The sequence below is a fragment of the Pogona vitticeps genome, chromosome 7 (assembly GCF_051106095.1).
Source record: "Pogona vitticeps strain Pit_001003342236 chromosome 7, PviZW2.1, whole genome shotgun sequence".
Lineage (NCBI taxonomy): Eukaryota > Metazoa > Chordata > Lepidosauria > Squamata > Agamidae > Pogona > Pogona vitticeps.
This window is the reverse complement of record NC_135789.1, coordinates 18398429-18423022: the sequence shown is the minus strand read 5'-3', so window position 1 is coordinate 18423022 and position 24594 is coordinate 18398429. Positions and strand designations below refer to the sequence as shown.

The 24594-nt window shown below is 47.0% G+C and overlaps 1 protein-coding gene and 2 long non-coding RNA genes across 20 annotated transcripts in view; 1 reads left to right on the top strand and 2 right to left on the bottom strand.

The window, feature by feature from the left end:
* LOC110079281 (uncharacterized) overlaps nt 1-483 on the bottom strand; it is a 155863-nt gene extending 155380 nt beyond the window's left edge. For 9 of the 12 annotated variants that reach the window (XR_013537955.1, XR_012080624.2, XR_013537948.1 and 6 more), the window contains exon 1: nt 387-478. This is a non-coding gene — a long non-coding RNA (uncharacterized LOC110079281). Of the gene's footprint in view, nt 1-386 lie in introns of all 12 variants that reach the window. The other 3 variants (XR_013537947.1, XR_013537952.1, XR_013537953.1) reach the window with 2 other exon arrangements.
* Nucleotides 484-552: 69 nt separating this feature from the next.
* On the top strand, nt 553-24089 carry MIER2 (MIER family member 2). Of its 7 annotated transcripts, none has more exons than XM_072978195.2 (13): nt 553-602; nt 11771-11858; nt 12903-13060; nt 14060-14185; nt 15434-15557; nt 17028-17074; nt 17593-17662; nt 17975-18126; nt 19005-19086; nt 20172-20266; nt 20981-21084; nt 22555-22691; nt 23481-24089. In XM_072978195.2, exons 1-13 carry the CDS (start codon nt 594-596, stop codon nt 23948-23950), a joined length of 1662 nt encoding a protein of 553 aa, XP_072834296.2. In that variant the 5' UTR covers nt 553-593; the 3' UTR covers nt 23951-24089. The 7 variants fall into 7 exon arrangements, with proteins under 7 accessions (XP_072834296.2, XP_072834295.2, XP_078235012.1 ...); XM_072978194.2 differs by having other exon boundaries at nt 16968-17074; XM_078378887.1 differs by having other exon boundaries at nt 582-602; nt 14065-14185; nt 16968-17074.
* LOC144583986 (uncharacterized) lies at nt 3085-3929 on the bottom strand. Its single transcript, XR_013537945.1, has 3 exons — nt 3791-3929; nt 3524-3606; nt 3085-3297 (listed from the first exon to the last, which is right to left on the bottom strand). It is a non-coding gene; the product is annotated as an uncharacterized LOC144583986 (long non-coding RNA).
* Nucleotides 24090-24594: the final 505 nt, after the last annotated feature.

Here is a 24594-nt window from a genome sequence, read left to right as displayed (position 1 = left end):
GAAAGCGGGGCAGAAACGCTTCGAACAGACCAATAAACGTCCCGCTCCCTTCCCACCCCCAGGGACCCCCACCTGCCCCATAGTCCCCCCTCACTTTTTTACCTCAGACTTCTCCCGCTGCCCCACAGGTTCTTCTCAGTTTTCGCCTCAGCGACTCCCCACATGTCGCCGCCCCCGCCAGTCTTTCCCGTCCCGAACCCCCCACATCCCCCTTCCCTTTTCCCTCTTAGCGACCCATCCCGCCCCACAGAGCCGCTTTTCACCTCAGGGAAGCTTCCAGCCCCACTGAATATTTCCCCTCAGCGACCTCCCTCCTCACTTTTCACCCCAAACACCTCTCCCTCCCGCCCCACAACCCAACCCAGCCCACCCCCTTCGCCGCCTACCTCCGCGCTCCCCACCTGTCTCGCCTCGGCTCTCCCTCCTCCCGCGCGCCGCCCCCCCGCCCCTTTTTATTCCCCTCGCCCCCCCTCACCACCTTCCCCCTCCCTCCCCTCACCTCCCGGGCGGAGCAGCCAATCGGCGGGCGCCTCCACATCCGGGGTTCTCCTTCCACCGCCCCCCCTCCGCGCCGGCCGTTCGCACTCTCGGCTATGGCGGAGGTGAGTGTGGTGTGTGTGACGGTGTGTCAAGCGGGGGGGGGGACACGAGCCAAAGGGGGGGTCCCCTTCTCCCCCCTCCCCCCTCCCCATGGAAGCCAAAGTGGGGGGCCACACCAGTGTGGGGAGAGGGGCGGGATATATATTTGGGTTTTTTTGGGGGGCAGGGCTTCCTGGTAAAGAGGAAGTGGGGGGTGGGGGCTTTCTTGGGGGGCTGCAAGTGGGGGGCCATCCTCCCATTCTGACGGGGGCCCCATTTGAAGAAGTGGGGTTCCAGGGAGGGCATCTGGAGGGGCTTTTTTGTGGGGGGTAAACCTTGGACTTTTGGGGGGCTGCATAGAGGGCTTTTTTGAGGGGGAGGCCAGGGAGGACTTTGGGGGTGCAGAGCGGGGGCCACGTGGCAGTGGAGGCTTCCCCGGACATGGTGGAGTGAGCAGGGACTTGGGGTGCAGCTGCGGTGGGGGTGCAGAGCGATGGGAGTTTTTTGGGGGTGCTCAGCAATGACTTTGGGGTGCCATGCAACTGTGGGGGGTTCTGTGGGGCGGCATTTCCTTGGGGGGGAAAGCATTGATGGAGGGGTGCAGAACTGGGCAGATCTTCCAGAGAGGGGATGAGGGTCAGTTTCGGGGTACAGCAAATGCCTCTGGAGTCAAAGGGGATTCCTTGCAGTGTCAGCAAAGATTTAGGGGTGCCAAGACAGAGGGGACATTGGGGAGATTTCCTGGAGACTGGACATAGGGGGGTGCCTGTCAATGGGCACCGATTTGGGGGGCAGTCTGCATGGAACTGGAGAGGGGGTGGTTTCCACCAAGAATGGATGGAGACAGAAGTTCAAATTGTTCTAAAGAGGAATGAAAGCGTTAGGCCGGATAGGCAACCTGTGGCTCTCCTGATCCTGAGACCAATGGTCCTCATGGCTGTGGCTGATGGGACATGGAGTCCAATAGTGTTTGTAGAGGCACACATTGCCCCCCCCCTCCGAATTCAGGGAGGCAACTGATGCGGATGAAGTGATGGAAAACGCTGCGGTGGCAGTGATGCATTTTAAACCTGCAAGTATTTATAGGTGCAAAGATGAGCAATGCTGGAATTTCAGGGGATGGACAAGAATTAGGGGTTGAAGGGGTTTTCAAGACGTCCTCCCCCCCATGATACCTCTATTATGTTATTCTGGGTTGGGGTACAGCTCAAGTGAGGGGGGCAAAAGGATGTCGCCAGGACGTTGTGTATAGCCCTGTCTTTGTAGTAGTACCATGGCCTGTGGAACTCCCTGCCACAGGAAATCAGGTACACTCCGTCTGTATTAAGTTTCCTATCACCAGTCAGTCTTGCATGGTCATAAGCCTTCAAATGTGCTTTTAAAATTATCTTTTGGAGTCGTTTTTAATTTATACTAAAAGACCCCTGAATAGTCTTTTAAGATTTTTTTTAAAAAATTATTAAAAGAACATCAAACATAGACAACATAAGCCTACCACTACAATAATATACAATTACATAATACACCAGTGCCACCTTGACCCTCAGGGCTAGTACATATTAATAATCTTTTAAAATTTTGTTCAATCCATTTTCTCTCCAAAATCCCTCTTTTCAGAATTATGTTTCATCCCTTAAACGGTTTTAAAAAACTATTTTAGAGGGTCATTGCTTTGGGAAACAAAAAAGTAGCAATTCAAAACTTTGTTTATTAAATAATACTGCAACAAATATGTTTATTTGACCCGTCAGCTTTTGCCTATGGAAAATATACCCTGTTTCCCTGAAAATAAGACAGGGTCTTATATTAATTTTTGCTCCAAAACCACATTAGGGCTTATTTTCAGGGGATTTTTTTTCCCCATGTACAACCATCTACATTTATTCAGATACAATCGGGTCATCTTCTGGTTACTGCACAAGGGTGGAGGGCAGGGTTGCACTTAACTGGGGCTTACTTTTCTGGTAGGGCTTATATTACAACCATCCTGAAAAATCCTACTACGGCTTATTTTCAGGTTAGGTCTTATTTTCAGGGAAGGTGTATGTGTGTATATATTTTATTTTATTAAAGATTTTATCACAAGGTGGCATATTTCAAACACGTATTTAGCCCAATTTTTAACCTCTATATATAGACAAATAAAAACGAAATATAAACATAACGCAAATTTAAACATACTTGTATAAAATGTTAGTGTCGTATCTAATAAATAATAGTATGTATACCGTGGGTGCAGCTAACAGATGATGATGTAATTCTGGACTGTTTAATATGTTAAACAATAATAGTACAGTGGTGCAACAAGGGATGGGAAAAATAATTTTGGATTGTGGGGGACAAGAGGATGCAGCTAGAATAAAGGAGGGAGTTTGGAGTTATGTGGATATGGCCTAAAATATATTTTGATTGCTTTTAATGGGTTTTAACTGCTTTCTTGTGCATTGAAGAAAATCAAGCATGTAGCTGGTGTTTTATGGCGGGAACGTGATTTAATGGTAGATGTTTGTGAATTCTGTAGCGTTACAGCAATCTTATGAACGAGCCATCTCCAAAATGTCTTGTCTTCAGTGGCTCTGCTCAGCTCTTGCACACTCAAAAGTCGTGGGTTCCTTTAGGGAGTCGATCCGTCTCGTGTTGGGTCTTCCTCTTTTTCTGCTGTCTTCCACCTTTCCCAGCATGATAGTCTTTTTCCAGGGAATTTTGCCTTCTTGTGATCTGATAAGTAGATAATAAAATTGAGAGAAGTTTTCAGAGGGTTGAAACGACTTCTTTTTGGAGCCATTGACTGTATATTTATTTATAGGGGAAGTAGCCAGAGAGCTGTTGGGGGTTTGCAGGTGTAGAAGCCATGACTGAGAACATGAAAAAAAGAATTAGAAAGACATGTAGAAATTTGATGAGAGGTTTGTATGTGTGTGAATGAACTCAGAAGACAACTCACGTTTTACTCTGTAGCTTTCCTTCAGATTTGCACCCTCCGGTTCTAATTTCTTGTTCTTCACTCTTGAGTTTTATTTGGTGATGCTAATAGGTGAATGAATAAGATAGAAATGTAAACATAACAATGGCATCTCTTCCAGGGAACCAAGTGTAACTGTATGGCATTTCTCCACATAAGCTTACTTAAAGCAAGCAGGAGTACTGATTTTTACTATGGGAATCCCAAAGTATTGTGGGGGAAAAAAAACAATGTTGAATTCTGCCTTACCTGCCAAAACTGGAGCACCGATGCCCTGTGTTCACAAGGTGGCATATTTCAAACATGTATTTAGCACAATTTTTAACCGAGCCATCCGAGAACAGGTCAGAGTATTCGGATCACATCTGCAATCTGAAAGATCTCTCCATTGGAGGGCCAGTTTCATGGGCACATCACCGGAACTGAAGTCTTCAAAAAGTTCAGAATGTACTAAGTACAAGGCAGAACAGCTTTTCCCATCTGGATTCAGCCTCTGTCCATTCTCTCTTCACCATTACTACACACTCCACTGAAGGAAGGTGTTTGCCGGCACATCTGATCAGGTTTAAATCTGGTAAAAGAAAACAGAAAACGAAAAGAAGACAAAAATGTTGTAGCACCATAAAGACTAACCACTATATTTTAATATGACCTTTTGTGGACAAGTCCATTTCCTCAGACATGAGAGTGGGACTGCATGGCCAGTATTTGTCAGCAACATTAGACATGAAATGGGAGGATGGGTTCTAATAGGGTTGTGCCTAGCAAGTTGCATTTCAGGCTGGCTGTTAAAAGCAATCAACGTATAGGAGCCTTTTCAAAGTTGGTTGAACACAACACCTTCCAGCGGTCTTGAGGGTTCCTTAAGACGCGATCAACAGCAGATAAGAGATAAGGAGGACATGTGAATGCAGTACCTGTTCTCAGTCCTGTGCTCAGTTTGGAAACTTTATTGGAGTTAAGATAAACATTTGATTGCAGTAGGATCCCCTTATCCACAGGGGATCAGTTCCAAGACCCCTTTGGATGCTGAAAGACATGGATTATCGGGAACACTATTGTAATAGCGAACACATAGCATGGTCTCTGTCTCCCACTAATGGCCAGTTCTGCTAACTTCATTTTTAGAAATATATATTTCCACAGTTTTTCTTTTCATATTTTTAATATTTTCATCCCGTGGATAAGTGAATCAGTGGATATTGATCCCATAGATAAGGGGGCTCCCACCTGTACTGAATTCCTTCAGTCTCCATTCTACCTTCTCAAGGATGCAGTGAGAAAATTTAGCTGACAACAAAGATTGACGTCAGAGGTCGTTATGCTCCAAGACTGGCCTCAAAGTACCTTCTTTCTCTTTGCTCTTTCTAACTTAGATCAAGACATCTCCATGTTCAGAGGAGATCATTTCTTGAAACGGATGGGTCTTGTGTTAATTAGGACAGACTTTGTACTTTTGGTTTCAGTAAAGTGTGAAGTAAAAGGGACGTGGTGGCGCTGTGGGCTAAACTGCAGAAGCCTGTTCTACAGGGTCAGAAGATCCGGCAGTCGTAAGATCGAATCCACGCAATGGAATGAGCACCCGTCGCTTCTCCCAGCTCCCGCCAACCTAGCGGTTCGAAAGCATGCAAATGCGAGTAGATAAATAGGGACCACCTCGGTGGGAAGGTAAACAGCGTTACGTGTCGAAATCACACTGGCCATGTGACCACGGAAAGATTGTCTTCGGACAAAATGCTGGCTCTATGGCTTGAAGAGCGGGATGAGCGCCGCCCCCTAGAGTTGGACACGACTGGACAAAAATTGTCAAGGGGAACCTTTACCTTTACCTTTTTAAAGTGTGAAGTGGGTTCCAGATCTAACCAGGCTGGGACTTGAACTCCTGCTAGAAGCGGAAGTAACTAACCCAAAGCTGTCATACTTTGGGCATATCATGAGAAGACGCAAGATTCTCCAGACCAGGAGATCATGTTAGAAAGAAGAGTGGAAAGAGCAGGAAAAGGACGCCGCCGAGCAGGGGTTGGCGGAATAAAGGAAGACACTGCCTTGAGTTGAGAAGACCTCATATCCAGGTTGTTAAGGAGCAGACCTTTTCGTAAGTTGGAAGCCGCTTGAAATGTAGCAATGTGAAGTGTGGATTCAGCCTTCTTCAAGTTCTCTAAGCAGACCAACAACAAAGGCTATGGGGATAGAAGAAATGTCTCTTATTTCCTTGAACTACTCCTGTTCCCTCTTTGCTGTGCATGCACGGCCACCGGTGTCAATAACCCTGCCCCTTGGGCACAGATTGGTGAGGCTCCCACACAGTGGGGCTGAAAATTAGAGGAAACGTTGGTGGACTAAAGCAAAGGACTAATGCTGTGGTTCCCAACCTTGAGCTTTCAGATGTTTGTGGACTACCACTCCCAGAAATCCTAGCCAGCACTGCTAGCAGTGAAGGCTTCTGGGAGTTTGAGTCCAAGAACCTCTGGGGACCCAAGGTTGGGAACCACTCACTGGCCTAATGCATAGCTGGCCCTTCATGAGTCACACAAACAATGATATTGGCAAGAAGGAAATGAGCCCATTCGCAGCGGGGGGGGGGGGACCACCATGAAGGATGCTTTTCCCAAGGGCCACCCAAAACAATGTGCTAGCCAGTTCAAGAAGACAAGTTTAGACCATGAGAGACTTGGTCATTTTATGACAGTGATAAACACTAACTTTTGGATAACCAAGAAACAGGATGTCATAAGAGCCTCATTATAACCATCTGCTTGGTTGAACCATGTTTATTTTTAAGCTTCGGAGGCCATAATTATGAAGAGCTTGTGGAATAAGAGGGTTGTGTATCCTGAGTTTAGTCACATATGAGCTGCTTGACAAAGAACATACGTGTCCAGGTAACACAGAGGGTGAACTCTAGCGAGGGAAGCTTTCCACTGGCAATGTTCCTATGGGGTGGTACATAAGGACCTTCATTTCCAGTTTAAGAGGAAAGACTCGACCTGATCTTCAATCATGTTGTCAAATGCTGCATGAAATTTGGAATGATTGTCTCCAAGGAAGGTTTTCTTAACCGTTTCTGGTGCTCTGGTGATGTTTTGGAAGCTTTCAAAAGAAATTTAGAAGTGCAGCCCATAGAGAGTGAAAAATCTCCAGCTGTACCAAGAATCAGGGTGGGTGGGGAGAGACCATCTTTAAACTGATGAGATGTTTTTACGCCTCTCTACCTCTGTCAGCTGGTTTCCTTGTCAGAATCTGCAGGGATTTGGACCCCGTCGTCTGAGAAGGACTGGAGCTTTCTGGTAGAGCAACTACTTTCCACGTTTAATTCTTCGGATCTCCAAGTGGTCCTGTCCAGTTAGGGTGGATCAAGAGAAGTTGCAGAATTTTTAAGAACCAGACGACGTTGTCCTCTTAAGAATCAGCTTGATTCTGGTGATCTCAAGGGTCACCAGTGCATAGAGACCAAAGCCCACCGTTCAAATCCAAGTACTGTATATCAGTCTTGAGTGACTATTCCTGATATCACAAGCATCAGCTGGAAGAACAGAGTCTTTTGCAGCTATAGTTCAATTTTTGTCTGTTTGCCACATTTCTTGTCGCAATCAAGAAATAGTGATGGGGGGGTAGATTTGTAACTTTTCAAAGGGAGCATTAATCTTCTAATGAACAAACATTTGTTAAATGATCATTTTTGTCTGCCATCTCTGCATTTGTTGTGACCATGTAAATCGTGTCATTTCCTCACGTAAACAACCCTAGTCAGGTTTTTGAAGTGTGTGAGATATTCCAGAAACAATTTACCACTGCCGTCCCCCAATGAGTATCCGTGGCTGCGTAGAGTTTTGAACCCAGGTCATCTGAGTCCGACACTCCGTCCTCTACACCATTATATGGAAGTTTTTTAAAAGTTACTGCCGTTGCTTCCTGTACCTCCATTTCTGATATTCCCTGTATCCAAAAGACCTCCTCTCCTCTATAGGGGAACAAGAATTCATTGATCTTCCATCGTCTTTTGGAAAATGCTTTGAGTTTTTTCCTGGATCATGAGTCTCTCTGATTCTGCCATCCGTATCTTAACATCCACCAAATTCTGTCTACAAGCAGACAAGTCATTCTCTTGTGAGAATACGTCCTAGGTTGCTAATAAGATACAGAGGGAACTTGCGTTGCACCACATGAGCCCAACGCTCCCAGTTGAAGGCATCTCGTTTGCAAAGTTTTCCTCGTAGGCCATAAGCTTGTGTTCCCCTGGTTGTGGCTCTCAAGTCAACGCTCTGCGGCGGGCTGTTCTTAAGAAGACATCAGGCAATATCTTAACCTCCAAGTCTTTCCCAGACTGGAAGGAAGTGCTTTCTTCCCACTCTTAAAATCCAGCCATGCAACAAGGGCGAAGGTTTGGAAAGAGTTAGGAGAAGACCGCTGTGACGATCTCTTCCAAAGTCCCTCCTATTCCCTCCCCTAGGCCTTCACGAGGATCTCACTCTTCTTTCTTGTTCGCTGCCACCATATATTAATGCTTCAATATCGATCACGTATAGAGACAAGTGTGCTGTTCAAAACTTAACTCTTTTGCTTGATCAGGGAAGTAAATAAATGATAAATATTCAGGGGTATAAATCACAGGCTACCAATCACTTGTACTGTATTTGAATCACATCTGATATAACTTTAAAACTCTTTTAACCGTCTGTTTCAATTATCATTTTTACAGATCTCTGACTCACTTTCCAGACACGTTCAAGTTACACACAGTCTCTCACTCTCAAAATCTCTCTCATACTCCATACACCAGTCTTTATATCCAGCTCACTCCCCCCCTTGGCTCCACCTTCTGTCCACTCCTAGTCTCCTTCTTCACTGTCATGCTGTGACCCGACAGGTGAGGGTAGGGCTGTTCGCTACAACCGCTCACCGCTCTGTGGTTTCGATCTCTGGCTGAAGAGCCAGAGGCTGGGAGTTCAGTTCCCCGCTTTGTAGCTCCCGTGAGCAGAGCCAGCCTGGATGGCCTTGGGCAAAAGCTGCACTGTCCCAGGGATCCCCTCCCAGGAGAAGGGAACGAGAAACCACTTTGGATTATTCTCCAGGCAGATGTTGGCAAGTGTTTGAGTCTGAGTCGAGACACCAACGTGATTTAAGCCTGACTCAACAGTGAGTCCCACAACCCGTGTCCCTGGTGTCCCCTACCTGGAAAAGAGTCTCCATAAGTCGGAATCGATTTGGCACATGATGATAATGATGATTAGGAGAGAAGAGATTGAGTGATGCGATGTAGCAGGAAAAAGGGAGAGAAGGAAAGAGAGGGTGTGTAGATATAGATTTACGGTGGTGCCTTGACTTACGAACTTAATTGGTTCCGGAACTCTGGTCATAACTCGAAATGGTTGTAAGTCAAAGCACCATTTCCCATAGGAATACATTGAAATGCAATTAATCCATTCCGGCCGAAGAAAAAAATCACCAAAAAACGAAAAAACACTGCAAGACCATTTGGAAACACAATTAATCCATTCTGGCCGAAGGGGGGGGGGCAGAAAGCAAAAAACCATGCAAGACCCATCGGAAATGCAAAAGAAGCAAAGCAAAATGCAAACAAACAGTGCAAGAACCATCGGAAATGCAAAAAAGCAAAGCAAAAAGCAAACAAACTCTGCAAGACCCGTCGGAAATGGGGGGGACCCCAAAAAGCAAACAAACTGTGCAAGACCCACCGGAAATGCAAAAAGAAAAAACCCAAAAAGCAAACAGCGACTACAAGACCCATCAGAAATGCAAATAAAAATCACCAAAAAACAAACAAACCCCGCAAGACCCCTCGGAAATCGAGGGGAAAACCCCAAAAAGCAAACAAACCCTGCAAGACCCATCACAGCATAGAAACATAATCCCACCACCCAGCCCAAAACTATGCTGCAAATCCACCCAGAACAGTTTTTTAAAAGCAGAAAGCAGCACCTTACCTTACCAGGCAGTCCGAAGCTGCCTCCGATCGCAGTAACTGTAACTGCTGGGGCAAAAGAGCTACTGTACAAAGAAGCAGTCTTTTTGCGGACCAACGGTTAGCAATTTAAATTCCCCGCCTTTTTCTGGTTGTAACTCGAAGCTCCGGTCGCAAGTCAAAGCAAAATTTTGCGGCCGGAGCTGGTTGTAACTCGAAATGGTCGTATGTCAGGACGTTTGTGAGTTGAGGCACCCCTGTATATAGATATATAGAAAGAGAGGGTGGAGCATAACCCACAGCAGTCAGTGTTTTTTTTTTTTAAGAAAGACAGAAAGAGGTCCTAAGTTAGTATGAAGTAGTGTAGTTTCTGTTCTGTGTTCCTCTTTGAAGCCACCCCGTATCACCATTTTCAATCACAGGATCAGAATCTCCTGTTCATTTTAGAGGAGAGGGGGGTAGCTCATTACCAGAGCACAGTTGTGCACGCCAGAAGCTCGCTGCTCCAGTCCCTACATTTCCACAGAACCACCTCCAAGCCTTGCAGGAGCCCTTGACCCACGAGGGTTCCACCGTTGGAGGCCTCGATGGGCAGGACCACCTAAGACGTCTTCGTATCTTGCCCTTGGATGTCCTGGAGGTGGAAAGGCCGAGGCAGCCTGTCTTTCCGATGGGTTAGGGAGTTTGAACTACTGAAGCAGCCATTGGGTTGCACAGACTTCCGAAGTTGGAGGTGATGAAGAGTTCTGTGTGAGCAGCTCCCCTTCGATGGGGTCGAGGAGGATTAGAAAGAGAAACTGCCGGAAGTTTTTACTTGGGGTGCTTCCTGACCAAGTTGACTTTTTCTCAATCACATGTTGCTTCATCAATTCCTGAACACCGTTTCAGGTGGATAATAGTTTCTCCTGAAATATTGTTCCGAAATCGAGATGATCATGGTAATGATGATGTAATCTTTTCCGACTCAGAATCTGTCTTTAGCTCAGAGTAGCATTTTGGGGGGAAATATACAAATGCATACTGGCCACTGGGGGTGGCATTTTCTTTGACTAAAACTCCCATAATTCTCCATTTTGGGAGGTCTTCCTGACAAACAGACACAATGATGATGATAGTAAGCAATCAAGTAAATTCTTTTCAAGATTTTCCAGGTGGAGAGCCCTCCAAAGTGGTTTCCCATTCTCTTCTTCCGGGGGTGCCCTGGGACTGTGCAACTGACCCAAGGCTATGCAGGCTGGCTCTTCTCACAGGAGGCACCAAAGGGGACTCGAAATCCCAACCTCTGGCTCTGCAGCCAGATAACTAAACTGTGATTTATCCTGACACCTTAGAGACACTTAAATGCAGCTCACCTAGAGAAAGGCCTCAACTAGAAAGCTCTAAGGCTGAGCTCGGCCTAGCTTCCTGTTGAGAAAGAGAGCTCTCAGCTAGCACTGGGACAGGAACAGGAAGCTTGGTTGGAACCAGAATGGAGAATTATGGGATTTTTAGTTCGCAGCATCCGAAAAACCCACCCCTCTGTGTTTTCATGCCTGAAACTTTATTGCTTGTTCTGTACATCATCGTGTTATAACATGTTGACAGTGTTTTTGATGGTGGGTTTTGATTGCGTGATGGATTGTGTTTAAATGTGATGATTTCAGGGACTGTCTTTGGTTTTCAAATTCGTAAACATTGCCAGTTGTTTTAAATAAAACGTGAAGGCTTTAAAAGATATCTAGGCAGTGACGGTAAGGCAGTTGTGTCCCTGTGGCATGCCCAACCTCACCCATTTGACATTTCTTGTACCTTCCAGAGGTATTGGGACTACATCATGGACTGGGATGGTGCTTGCTTGGTTTTTTTTGGGGGGGGGGCTGTCCTTGTGGTTCTAAAGCTCACCTGAGGATAATTTAGTTTTTGAGCTCCATTAAAAGCAGTCCCGATTGTTTTACAGCAGGGATGAGAAACCTCTGGCCCTTCAGATGGTCTTGAGGAAGGACTCCCATCCTACGCCACTGTTGGTCAAGCCAGATAGAGCCATTGGGGATCAGAGTCAAGAGGTCTACAGGTTTTCCAGCCTTGTTTCCGCAGAAGGACAGGAAATAACCCTAGAAATAAACACAGTAGACCACATAGCATAGTCTCTGGTTCCCTCTAGTGACCACCTCTCGTAATATACCTTGAAAACACGTATTTCTGGAGTTTAATTTAATATTTTCAGGCAGTGGAGAAGTGAAACCATGGGCAGCAGTCCTGTGGATATCGCAGTCCTACTGTAAATACACAACATAAGAGTATGTTTTCTTTTTCCTTCTTTTTTTAAGGCCTCGATTGGGAGGCAGAGCCCAAGGGTCGTGTCTTACGCCGCCCGTAACTTATGTCCTGTGAGACCCAGCCTTCATACCACGGCAGGTATGGAGTTTTAAAGTCTTTTATTCTGGTCAGTCCCATTGCAGGCTGCCTTATATAGGGTTTTTCCCCTTCTTCTCTTGATATGTGTTCTCTCCCTTGTTCTGCCTTGCCAGGGTGAGGTCACCAAATATACGTGTACCCATTTCAGAGCGGGACAAGGTCTATAATGCGAGTTTGGCACCAGTTATATTAATCTATTAAATAAAAACATGATCAAGAACTTTCTTGAAGGTCAGTAGTGATGGAGGGGGATGGGATGGTCAGATTTCATGGATGAAACATCCCATAATTCTCCATTTTGGGACTTCTGCCTTACAGACACCTAAATGTGCCTCGCCTGGGACCAAGGCCTTAACTGGAAGCTCTGACACTTACCTAGGCTTAGCTGCACCAAACTTCCTGTTCAGAAAGGAAGTTCCCAGCTCGTACTAGAGCAGGAACAGGAAGCTTGGGCAGAGCTTAGGCCTAGCTCAGGCTCAGAGCCTCCCAGTTTAGGCCTTTTTCCCCAGGTGAACCAGATTGAGGGCCCTGTAAGGTGGCTGTTTGTCATGTGGCGCTCCCAGAATGGAGAATTACGGGGCCTAAGAAAGCTGAAAATCCCATCTCTGTATGGATCATTAAGAAACTTTCTGATTGATTTTTTAAAATGTATTTATTTAATTAAATGCAGTATTTTGAATTGCCGGTAACTGCCCTTTCATATAAAAAAGGGACATAGGCTAGTTTTAATCTCTGTTTTTATACTGTGCAATGTGTTGTGTCGATTCGCTTCTCATACATCCTTGAGTGAAGGACAGGAGCCATGAAAGGCAACATCAGACTTCTTTCCTAACAACATAAATGTCCAGCCGGGAAGGTCCTGCCCCCATTGCCATCCCGTCTCTCTGGACCCCTGAGAGCCGCCTTCCCAAACTGGTTGCGTTCTCGACGGAGTCTAAAAACTCCGGATCAAGGCCGCGCCCATTCGCGTCGGACTTGCAGCCGGGAGGCATCTTCCCGTCAGGGTCCCCGCTTTTTTCACCGCCATTCCTTCCATCCTGGCAGTGGTGTCTATGGGCTCAGCTGACCACCGCTTCAACCTGGCCGAGATCCTGTCCCAGAACTACGGCGTGCGGGAAGAGGCGGAGGAACAGGAGAAGGAGTGCCCACAGGGGAAAGGGAAACCTTTCGAAGATATAGACAAAAGCTTCAATGCCTCCCAGGTAAGGAAGTCGCAGGTGTGTTGGCTCGTTCTCTTGCCAAATGTCCTGGGATTCCATTCCCGGCAGAAATCTCTCTGGAAGGCTGCTTTGGGATGTAAATCTTCATAGAGGAGATGGAAGCTTTTCTTTCTTTCTTTTTCTGCTTTGGAAAAGTAGACCGTGCGGAAATCCTTATATTTGCTTCAAGATACCGTTTTTGGGAGTACAGTGTTCCCCCTTTCTGCTGATGATCCTGGTGACCAAATGGAAATCAGCAGCTTTGGTGTTTCTACCGGGCCGAACGGCCGTGCTGCAAGTAAAAGTGCAAGCTTGCTGCGGTTGACTGTTTTTGTGTGATTTGTCTCGGCGTGCTGAAACACCTATCCCATCAGGGTGAGAAAACTTGTGAGGACTTCTTAGAACGGTGGCCAGGATGGATTTTTAAAAAATTATTTTAAAAAAAAATCAAACTGATTTCAATCACAATTTCAGCCACAACTGATTTTTTTTTTAAAATCCAGGTTTTGATTTAAAGTGTCTCCCAAAAAATCCAGTTTTTAAAATTTTTAAATAGCAATTTAAATTTGAGCCCATTTAGTTCCAAATCAAATCCACTCTGTTTGGGGTGTCAGTGGCTCAGTGCAATGAAGGTTTCTGTGTTTTTATTAAAATCCAACAGAAGACTACAAATACTGTGGCATTTGTTTGATCCTTTTTATTATTTCTATACTTGTTGGGTTTCGGTGTTTTTTGGTGTGGTTTATTCATTCATTCATTTTTGCTTTAAGTAATGCTTTTGAATGATGTGATCCCTCTTGGGTCCTTCTTAAGGAGAAAGGCAAGCTAGAAAGGTCTTAATATAAATAAAACAAAATAAGATTCCAAGTTCAGGCTCAGCCTTCTACGCTGCTAGGACTGGCTCCCATGAGGTTCGGTTGTACTGAACTAAGTGGAGCTGTTGGCCGGGGATGGGGGTCCGTTGTCAGGGCAGATGTCTTCTGCAATGTTGTTCTTTTTCAGAGCAGCGAAATGCCGTTTGAGGAGCTGCTGGCGTTGTATGGCTACGAGGCCTCCGAACCCATCTCTGAGCAGGAGAGCGAGAACGCCGATGCGGCTCCCCACCTCCCAGACATGACCCTGGATAAGGTAAGAGCCCGTACAAGGCCATCTCGCCCCCTTGATATTGCTGACCGGCAGCTTCCAGGAGAGCATCTTAAGTCTTTCAAAGCTCCTAGTCCTCATTTTATTCTGGTTTGCAATGGGAGAATGGCTACGGGGTGCCCCCTTCCCTGGTAGAAAGGGACTTAGACCATCTGGCTTTGGAAATGGTTAGGATGGGATCTACTCTGCAGGTGTTTCTTCCCAGGAAAAGCTGCTTGTTTGTAAGCAGACCAGTTGACACCATGGTGGGGCGATCACGATGCTCCGTGTGGCTTTGGCTGCTTAAGGAAAGAGAGGAAGAGTACCGAACCGTGCCTTCTTGGGAGGCCTTGACATCAGAGTCCTCTAATGGCTTAAAAGAGAAGAGCAAGGATCACAGATGTGCACGGGTCCACCCACACAGCTCTGATGCTTATCAAAGAGAAGCGCTGTGTTCCTCCCAGCGGAGGATGACCAAATACATATCCTTTGGCAGGGAGTTCCACAGGAGGCCATCTCCCACATCCCAGCGAAACCGTGCCTCTGAAAATCTGGAGATGCAAACGGGGAAGTGCCCACTCTGTGTGTTAAAAGGTGGTCGGCTCATGTGGGACTAAACAGCTGTGTAAAAGCTCCCAGGGTCGTACCGCCAAGCCTGGAGGCCAGTGTGCTCTAGTGATCACAGCCCTGATCTAAGACTGAGGGGATCTGGTTTCGAATCCCTATTCAAGCCTGGGTCTCATTCTGTGACCTCGAGCCGCTTCTCCTCTGTCCGCCTGACGTATTCTCATGGGCTTGTTGTGATGGTGTTATGTAGGGCAGAGAAGAGTCAGGTGTCCTTGTGTTCAGCTCATTGGGGGGAAAGGTAGCCCGTGTGATTGATAAATAAATGGAGAAATAAGACTGTGCTTGGATTCTGAAATTAAATACACACATATGCATTCTATATAGTAGGATCCCCAAGGACCCCCTCCCTGCAGTTGCCGAAAACCGTAGATAAAAGTGAACCCAATACATAGCATCATCTCTGGCTCTCTCTAGCGGCCCATTCTGCTGCAGTTCTAAAATGATGATGATGTTAATGAATTACATTGTGGAAATCTGTATTTTTGGTCCTCCACCTCTTTTAACATTTTCAGACTGTGGATAACTGAAGCCATGGATATCGATCCTGTGGCTATGAGAGCCTTACAGTATTAAAATCTCTCTTTCTTCCTCATCCTCCCCTTTCACCTTCCCGGTTATTGGCTAAAGGAACAAATAGCGAAGGATTTGCTTTCTGGGGAAGAGGAAGAAGAGACCCAGTCTTCGGCTGACGATTTAACTCCTTCCGTCACTTCCCATGATGCCTCGGATCTTTTCCCCAATCAGACGGGCTGTAAGTGTGGCCGAAAGTCTTGCACACCTCCGAGTTGAGAAAAGGACGCAGCTGTCTGTGTGTGTATGTTCAAAATCTGTGCGGCAACCGGGCCCTGGTTCAGAATTTCAGCAGAGAGCTAACAGTCAAGGGCCAGAATCCTGTAGAAAAAACTGTGATCGTTGCGTAATTGGCTTTCCCCCTTTGTTGCCAGACTGATGGTACATTCAGGACCTCAGGACAGACAGCTCAACAACAACAACAACAAAATCTTCTTGTGTGATTACAGTTGCATGCCTTACTACCACCACCCCAACATGATTCTAGCCTCCACATTCCCAAACGGCATTCCGTTGGGACGTCGCCAGCAGAGAAAGGCTGTCTCTGAACCTGCACCCCATAAAAATCATCCTTCCCCTGATATTTGACTAGCAGCCCTTAAGAGACATTGTGTCTCCAAATCCTTTTTCTGAGCTGTCAAACATGGCCCCCATGGCTATATCTTGTGGCAGCAAACTACATAATCCTGTGAAATCTTATGTTCTTCACAGCAACAACCCTGTGAAGCAGGCCAGTTGGAGTAGGTCTCACCTGTGAAGTAGAGAAAGTGATTGAATGAGGTCACCTAGTGAATTTTCTTAGCTCATCATAGCCTTGAGCCTCTCGGAGATTCGGGTTCGGCAAACATCTTCAGATCTATGACTCCCATCATTCTTTAGACTGAGGCTGATGGGAGTCTCACTCCAGTATTATCTGGAGGCCTGTATTTGTATAACATCTGTATTGTTCCTTTCCTTTAAAGGAAGAAAGAAGGGCGTGCTTTTTACTGTGCGTGTTACCAACTTCTTTAAGACAGTTTTGCTGTGTTGATTGTAACTTCTGAGTACAGTTTTCATCCTCGTGGTTTCTAATTCTGAATAATAACAGCAGAGGACAACCATGCTTTAAAACTAACTGAGGTTGTGATGGAATTAGCATCAGCTTTTATAGATTAGAATTTGTTCCGCTGGGTATCTATTCAGACTGCCTACCGTACATGGTTTGTCAGGGAGCGATCAGAGTGAAATGCAGTACAGAAAACATTGATTTTACTACTACCACGGGTCATAAATTTGAAAAAGGGCTAGTTAGTACAAAACATCCTAGTGATAAGTGAAGTAGTTAACTCACGGCAGCCATCTGTAAATGAATAAACAAGTTAGCATTCTGATTGTCTCTGAAATATGAAAGCAGGATCTGTTCTCAAATCATCATCCCTAAATAAACTCCATAATCCATGGTTCTCGTTACAAAGATTTTTTGATTCTGTGAATTCTGCATTTGAGGGAAGGGTTGGATTTTGGGTTTGTTTGTTTGTTTGTGTGTTTTTTTAGTTGTTTTTTAAAGAATAAATGAAGAGACAGTCAAAATTGCTTTTATCTTTTCCAAAAGCGAATTTCCTTGCTGATGAAGACAAGGGTCCCTGTTCTTCTCCCTGTGCTTCCTTCTCAGCTGACGACTCCGAGGAAGACTCCCTTCCCCCCAACGACTGCAAGAAGGTAACACGGTGGAGACCACAACCGGCATTATCATCCCCCACATATGGCAGACTTGAGGCCAAAATCCTGTTGCGAAAATCTCTGTGCTCATCAAGGACATTGAGGAGGAGGTGGTTTTCGCTGTTTGGGGGGGGAGGTTTGTCCCCGGTGTGATTGTACAACAACAACATGGCCTTGTGTGTGATAGATAGCCTGTGAGATAGGGCACCCTACTTGAACGGTGTCCCGTTTCCATGCCAAGAAGGGGCAGCTAGTCTTGTTCTCCAAGTCTCTAAAGCATTAGTTGTCAAACAGCTTTTTCTCCAGCTATGCTCACCTTTAAAAAACACACACATCCCTTGGCTGTGGATGATGGGAGTTGTAGTCCAGCATGTCTGAAGGTGGCCAGGTTGGAGGGGCAGCAGTGCCTCTTCTCTCAAGAGAACTCCGCAGAAAGATGGCATCTCCCCTTAAGAGAATTTCAAGCTCCCAGGTCCTGTTTTCTCTTTCCTGAAATTTTTTTGTTCTGTGGTTCGCAGGAGATCATGGTTGGACCTCAGTACCAGGCGGCTGTTCCGGTCCTGCACTTGAGCAGACATAGTGAAAAAGGTGTGAGAATCTGTTTTCCCCTTGGAAGGGAGTGTTAATAAATTTTGCATTTTTTTCCAGTATCTGTTTGGCAGGGAGAGATACCCTTACTGAAAATTGAAAGTGAACTCCTAGCCACGTCTGTTGTCTTTCTTTCACTTTTTTTCTCTTTCTTTATTTTATTTTCTTCTTTCTTTTCTGACCGTTTTGGTCTTATAAGCCCCCGCGTTTTCCTGGGGGGGGGGGGCAGAAAATTAACACACACATCCGACCTTTCAAAACGATCCGGGCCCAATTTAAAAGATGATTGTTCAATCTTCTCTTGTCTCGTAGTTTATGAAAACGATGACCAGTTACTCTGGGACCCAAACATCCTTCCTGAGAAAGAAGTGGAAGAGTTCCTTTACCGAGCTGTCAAGAGGCGGTGGAACGAGGTCTCCCACGCCAACCTTCCCGAAGGAGAATTGGTGAAGGATAACGAACAAGTAAGTAAGTCAGGTCATTATTCTCAAACGGCTGATAAGACCAACGTGTGGTTTGCGAGAGTGGGGGAAGAAATACGCTGCAAGGGTGTGTTTGTGAATTACATTTTAGGTACCTTGTGAGCGCCTAGTATCTAAGTATTCCGGAATGACCCCCCAGGGTCCTGGGGAGGAAAACAACCACTCCCACACTGGCCAGAACACTCTTGAGGATTTATATCTGTGTGAGTATAGTTGCATAAACAGTGGCAGTGAACTGCCACCCATCCATGAGTTGGGTGTTCACATTTCGGGTTGTTTTTGACTAGCACGTAACCAGGTATGCAAGGGAAATACTTGTTAATTCTTGGCGATTTGCTGCTGCAGTTTATGCATGTAGACTTAGCCTGACATAAATCCTCAGTACAATTCTGGTCCTTTCCCTTGAAACTCTCATTGTCCTGTTGTCCATCAATGAACACAGTGCGGTCCGGAGAGGGAACAGCTCCCTTACGGACGCCATCCTGGCCAACTATACTCTCTCTGCCATCCTACTTCCTCCTGGCAACTAAGCTGCCTGCCGCCATGGTCCATCTCCCTCCCCCCCCCAGCCATGATCTGTGTACCATGTTTTTCTGTGTATAAGACGCCCCCATGTATAAGACACCCCTCACTTTTCTAATCCAAAATTAAGAAATCTAAGTGTGGCTTAGCAAGTGTAGGGGAAAAGGGATCAAAGTGCTGCAGGATCACTTTGATCCCTGCTTCCCCCTCCATTTGTTTTTGTTCTTTCCTCAGCTTACTTCCATGTATAAGACGACCCTCAATTTTTAGTCTGAAGATTTTAGACAAAAGTATAGTCTTATACATGGAAAAATAAGGTACCTCTCTGTTCTCCGCAGGCGCTGTACGAACTGGTGAAATGCAACTTCAACGCAGAAGAGGCGCTGCGGCGGCTCCGGTTCAATGTGAAGGTCATTCGAGGTGAGAGACCTTCCTTCAGATGCTTCTGCCTTCCTTTTAATCAAGAGAGGAGGGCTAAGACCAACCTGTTTTGACCCTGAAAGAGGAGGGGGGGTCCCTTCTCCAGATGCAAAAAGGAGAGGTTCTTGATCCTCTACGGGGTGTCCACACGGGTTGAAATGCTGGATCATAATAGTTGTCATTGGCACAAAGAGCCATTCAAGCGGGTGACTCCGATATCATTGGACGGTGTCTTTGTCCAGACCTCACAAGAGCTCCCCCAGGTTCAGAGTCAAGAACACTACTCTTTTTTCGTCTAAAACTGGGGTCACACCCTTCCCTTTCGCAATCAAGTCATGCTGCATTCATAAGATCCCATACGACGTTCCAGGTAACAAGGATTGAAAGTTCAGGCTCAGACCCGGAGCGACTGCCCAACATCTGAGCCACCCGTCTCCACTGATAGAGAGGCAGATTGTGCCATCTTGAAAGACATTGTTTTCCGTGTGAAGAGCAATTGGGTGGATGGGGCTCAGCATGACCCCTCTCCGCAACCTGACTTTTCTTAACCAGGACTATAGGCTGGGCAAAATCTTTCAGGTGCTCTTCCCTAAAGTGTCAGTGAGATATCCCAGTTAGAGTGTTGGACTAGAACTCAGGAGCTTTCCCATCTCTGATTTCTTGGGATCAAGTTGATTTCCGTAACAGCATAAAAGCTGTCCAACTAGGCAGGGCAGAAAATGGGGAGATGCCAAGCTCTGGCGATCCTCTTTGGTCATGAGGGCTAAGTGTCCTCCTTAAAGCGTAAAAGGAGTCTCACAGGCTCTCCCCCATGGCAGCCAGTCAGTCCCTGTGGTGCAACCAGGTCACGCAGCCGGTCAAGCCATTGCTCTTCCAACTCGTGTGACGCTAAGCACGCCACAGAGAGTGGGACAGAGCAGCGGATATGCTTACAGGATCACCGTTCCACCAGGATGTAACACAGCAGGAGACTGACCAAAGTCTAAACTAGCTCCCGTTTGAAGAGTCCCTGCTAAGTGGGAAAACCTAGTCAGGTGTTTTTTCCCCCCTAACGAGTCACCTCTTCTGATTTGGACCCCTTACAGATGAACTTTGCTCCTGGAGCGAGGAAGAATGCAGGAACTTTGAACACGGCTTTCGGGTCCATGGGAAGAACTTCCACCTTATTCAAGCGAACAAGGTAAGCCTGCCACGGGTGCCCTGTGAAACACAGTGATCCATCCCTTAATGGCCTGACTAGACTACTGCAGCGTACTCTACATGGGGCTGCCCTTGAGGGAGCGTTCAGAAGATCCAGCTAATGCAAAAATGCAGCTGCCAGACGGTTGTCCGCTGTGTGCCAAATCTGAACCAACTTCAAGGCCATCCAGGGGTTGGTTTTTAAAAAGTGCAGTGTGGTGGCTTTGATCTATAAAAACCCTGAACTTGAGATAGCTGGACATCTCCCACCTCCCATACTTGCCTGCCCAGAAGCTTGAGAATTTTCAGGCAGGGCCTGTCACCTGACTCATCATCAACCTGAGAGGTTCTGCTGATGAGGACGTACGACTGACCTGCCTTTGAGTGCCACCTTGACTGCGGGATTCCCACCCGAAAGACGTCAGGCTGGCTCCATCCCTGTGGAGCTCCTGGCAGACCACCAAGGCTTTAACCATCCTTGCGCGCCTTTGGTGTTTAAAACTGGTGTTAGAACTGACTCTTTTGAGTTGCTCCTGATTGGTTTTCAAAGAAGGCTGGTTTCATTTTTTTTTAAGTCTGTGAGTTTGCTTGCAAAGAACATTATTGTTTTATTTTGTGGGGAATGACTCGTAAACCATTAAATGCAACAACAACAAAGACCCATCTGAAATACCAGTCCGTCTAAATGTTTACCTCCCCTCTTCTTTGACTGCAGGTCCGCACCCGGTCGGTGGGCGAGTGTGTGGAGTATTATTATATTTGGAAGAAGTCGGAGCGCTACGACTACTTCACCCAGCAGACGCGGTTTGGAAGGAAGAAGTATGTTCTCCACCGGAGCTCTACCTGCCTTGGACTGGGATCTGTAACGTGAGGCCGCTTGTTATTTGAGGAGGCCGGAGCAAAAGTCCCAGATGCCACAGGCCTGGAGTGGTTAGGGACTCACGGCTCCCCAGGCAAAAAGGCTGGCTCACGAGGTCTTCCTGAAGCGGGGTTTGGGGGGGGGGAAGAGAGAAAAGGAGAAAGCAGGCTAGGAGACAGCCTAGCGGGAATACCCAAAACCAGCGTGGTCAGACTATGTGGAGGAGTGACAAAACATCTAAGCAGTCTGACTCATCATAGAAGTTTAGGAATGTAAGAAGGCGAAATCAAATCCCTGAGTCAGTCTTGCCGAGTACAATAGGAGCACAATATCTGCAGGGGATTTCTTTCAAGCCCATCCAACCCACCCGTGGATACCGGAAATCCCTGATAAGGGAATTTTATTTGTTTGTTTGTTTGTTTGTTTGTTCAATTTATACTCTGCCCATCTAGGCCGAAGTCTACTCTGGGTGGCTAACAATGATAGATAAAATAAAATCAATATCATAAAATAAAAAACAACAATAGTAATATAGCTCAAGATGGGGAAAAATATTCAAGAGATGACAGGAGGGAACCCTATGTACTGTATATCTAAAAACATTTCCCTCTAGTGGCAAGTTCTGATTATACATCCTGAAAACGTGTATTTCTAGGGGGGTTTTTAGATAACATTTTCAGGCAGCGGATAAATTAAACCACGGGTACTGATCCCTTAGAAATGGCAGCCCTACTGCATTGTCCTCTCTGACTGGCAGCATCCATTCGGTAGGATTTCAGGCAGGATTCCATCTTATATTTTCTTTCCATGAACTATATCACAGCTGCGGTTGCTTATTCCCTGGTGGCCTCCGAATCCAGTTCCAGTTAGGCCTGATAACTGCTTCGCTTCCAAAATCAGACAAGATCAGTGCATCAATTGACTCTGATGGTAGAGAGTACAGGAATGTCATAAGAGCTTGGCTAGATCAAAGGAGAAAAGGCTGTGTCGCCCAACGTTGCCTGCATAAGATGAATGACTTCATTGTCAGCGGCAGATTGCCATTGATTGAAGACTCTCTTTTTTTTATTCCAGGGTGCACCCTACTTTGTCTCATTGCATGCAAACATCAAAATCGAAAAAAGGAGTCTCTAATCAGTATCTGCTATGAACAATGATATGATTCCTGTTCTGCAAGTAGAGCTGAGCGACAGGATTTTGGCTGTCCTGTTCCCAGCACATGGTGACTTGGCTGGAATTTTTCACTCTGCCACCATTAGGAATCATAGGTTCACACATTTACTCAGTTCGTACGCTATGCTTGGGTTCTCTTAACTTTATAGAGGTAGACACAGGGGCACAGACGTCATTGTTCTAATGTGTTGGTTGAGGTATAAGAATCTACATGGTTGTTTGGTTTGTCTCTTTGCTTCCCCCCCTTCTTCCCCTAGGGATTACACAGATAATTTTTTAGATGGTGGTGAAGTGGAAAATGCCAGCCGTTCACGGGGCTCCCCGCCGATCTCATCAGTCACGGGTTGCATGGACTCACGTTTCAACCCAGATCACCTGGCCATGGAGAGCACAGGTAAGAGCTTCAGGCTTCTCATTGGAATCTCATCTTCCAGGCCTAAAAAAAAAAACAACCCTTATTTCATATGTGTGGATACCTATGGATGTATAAAAAAGGATGGTGAAGGAAAGAAAGATCTGTAGCTCCCTGGATCTTGGAACGGCACTCTTGGTGTTCTCAGGCAGCTTTTGAGTTTAGCCCCTTGCTGCCAGAAGATGACAACAAACAGTCCCAGTGTGTTTGTTCCATGCAAAAGCCTAAGAATGTACTATATGTAGCTCCTTACAGTACATAAGACTTTGTTTGTCTGAACCAGAGGTTGGCCACGTGAAGCCCAAGACCAAAATCACGTAATAAAGATGCAGAAAGTGGCTGGAGGGGAGCTAAGTTCCATGGGGGCTGTAAGGCATTAGGGGTTTAGTAGTTGTCCTGCTCCTTGCAGGTGCCTCTCAGGAAACTACCAGACCCTTAATGCCTTGCAGTTCCCATAACACTTAGACCCCGTTTAGCCTCTTCATTATGTCTGAGCAGAAAGTATTTACAGCTTGAAAACATTATTTCTTAGCTGAAAATAATTATAGACATCAGAAAGGACTTTTGGGGGGAGTTGGCTAAAGTCCCCAGAAGTCCAGCAGAGGAAATTTGTCCCCGCTGGCCCTGACGCTAGGACTGAAGAGAGAGATCTTTATAATGCTCCACCACACCAGATCGGGGCTAGACAGTCTGGTGGGCTGGACTTTGACACACACACCCCGTTCGGGCTTGGTGACCACTCTTGGCTTGCTGTTTTTCTCCGCCCTGCAGAGCCTCTGAGCATCGAGAGCGCCGCCTGCAGCTTGGGCAGCACCAGCGAGTCGGGCCAGGGCTACGAGTGCAGCACCCCGTCGGAAACAAACTGTTCCTTTGACCCGGCCGAGGAGGCCCCCGCAAGCAGCCGTGGGCCGCCACCCTTCCTGCAGCCCTCGCCCAATCCCCCCGAACCTGGGTTCTTCCAGATGGCCACATCAACCAAGCCGGAATCCTTGCGGTGCTCCGGGGAGGCCATGGCCGTGGACTTCACCCTTCCTGGGAGCGTCACGGAGCGGCTGCCTTTAATTTCCGGCCACGTGGGACTGGGCAGGGGTCCAGAGACCTTGGTGGCCCCCGCTCAAGTGTCCTTATCGGTCCCTGATTTCAGCCTCATCGGCATCGGAGAGGTCAATAGCTTCCTGGCGACTCCGCCTGCCTGCCCAGCGCCCGCGCCCGCTCCCCCGGTGGACTCCTTATCTCCGTGATGGCGGCTGGGTGGCGGGTCAGATGGGTCCGTGGGAAAGCAGGGAAGTGGTCTCTGTCAGGACTGGGTCCGGTTCCTCGGCAAGGTTGTGGAGACCAGTTCAAGCCCCAGGGCCACGGATTTCTTGGGCCACGGGGATGGGCAGAGGGGTCAGCCTGTGGGACCTCGCCTTTTTTTCCAAACGGCTGCATCATCCCCCTAGCCTTCCTGGCTCCCCCACCCTGGCCCTCGCCATTGCGATGTCTCTCTCTCTGGCAAAACCAGACATCTTGGTCACATTTCTCACGGGCGCAACTTCTCAAGAAAGCGGGTGGAGGAACACCTCGTGACCCCCATGGGGTCATCGCCGATGGAGAGGTTAAAGCCATGGAGGGGAAGATAAAGCATCTCCCCTTCCCCCCCTCCATCCTACCTACAGCCCCCTCTTTCAGCCAAGCCTCTGATGATGCCCGTCAGCCGTGGACTAGCACCGTGAGGGGCACGTAGAGAGAGAGAGAGAGAGAGAGGAATGTCTACCAGGAGCACTTTTTAAGGAGGGTGGCTGGAAGCGGGTGGGGCCGGAGGATCTTTGGGTCCAGGGCAAAAGACATTAAATGGCACTGGCCTTAGCAGTGAGAATCAGGCTGGGAGAGAAGGCAATACAGC

Coding starts and splice junctions, on each gene's coding strand:
- MIER2 (XM_072978194.2), top strand. Junction 13,061..14,059: donor AAAGCTTCAATGCCTCCCAG/GTAAGGAAGTCG, acceptor GTTCTTTTTCAG/AGCAGCGAAATGCCGTTTGA. Junction 14,186..15,433: donor CAGACATGACCCTGGATAAG/GTAAGAGCCCGT, acceptor TATTGGCTAAAG/GAACAAATAGCGAAGGATTT.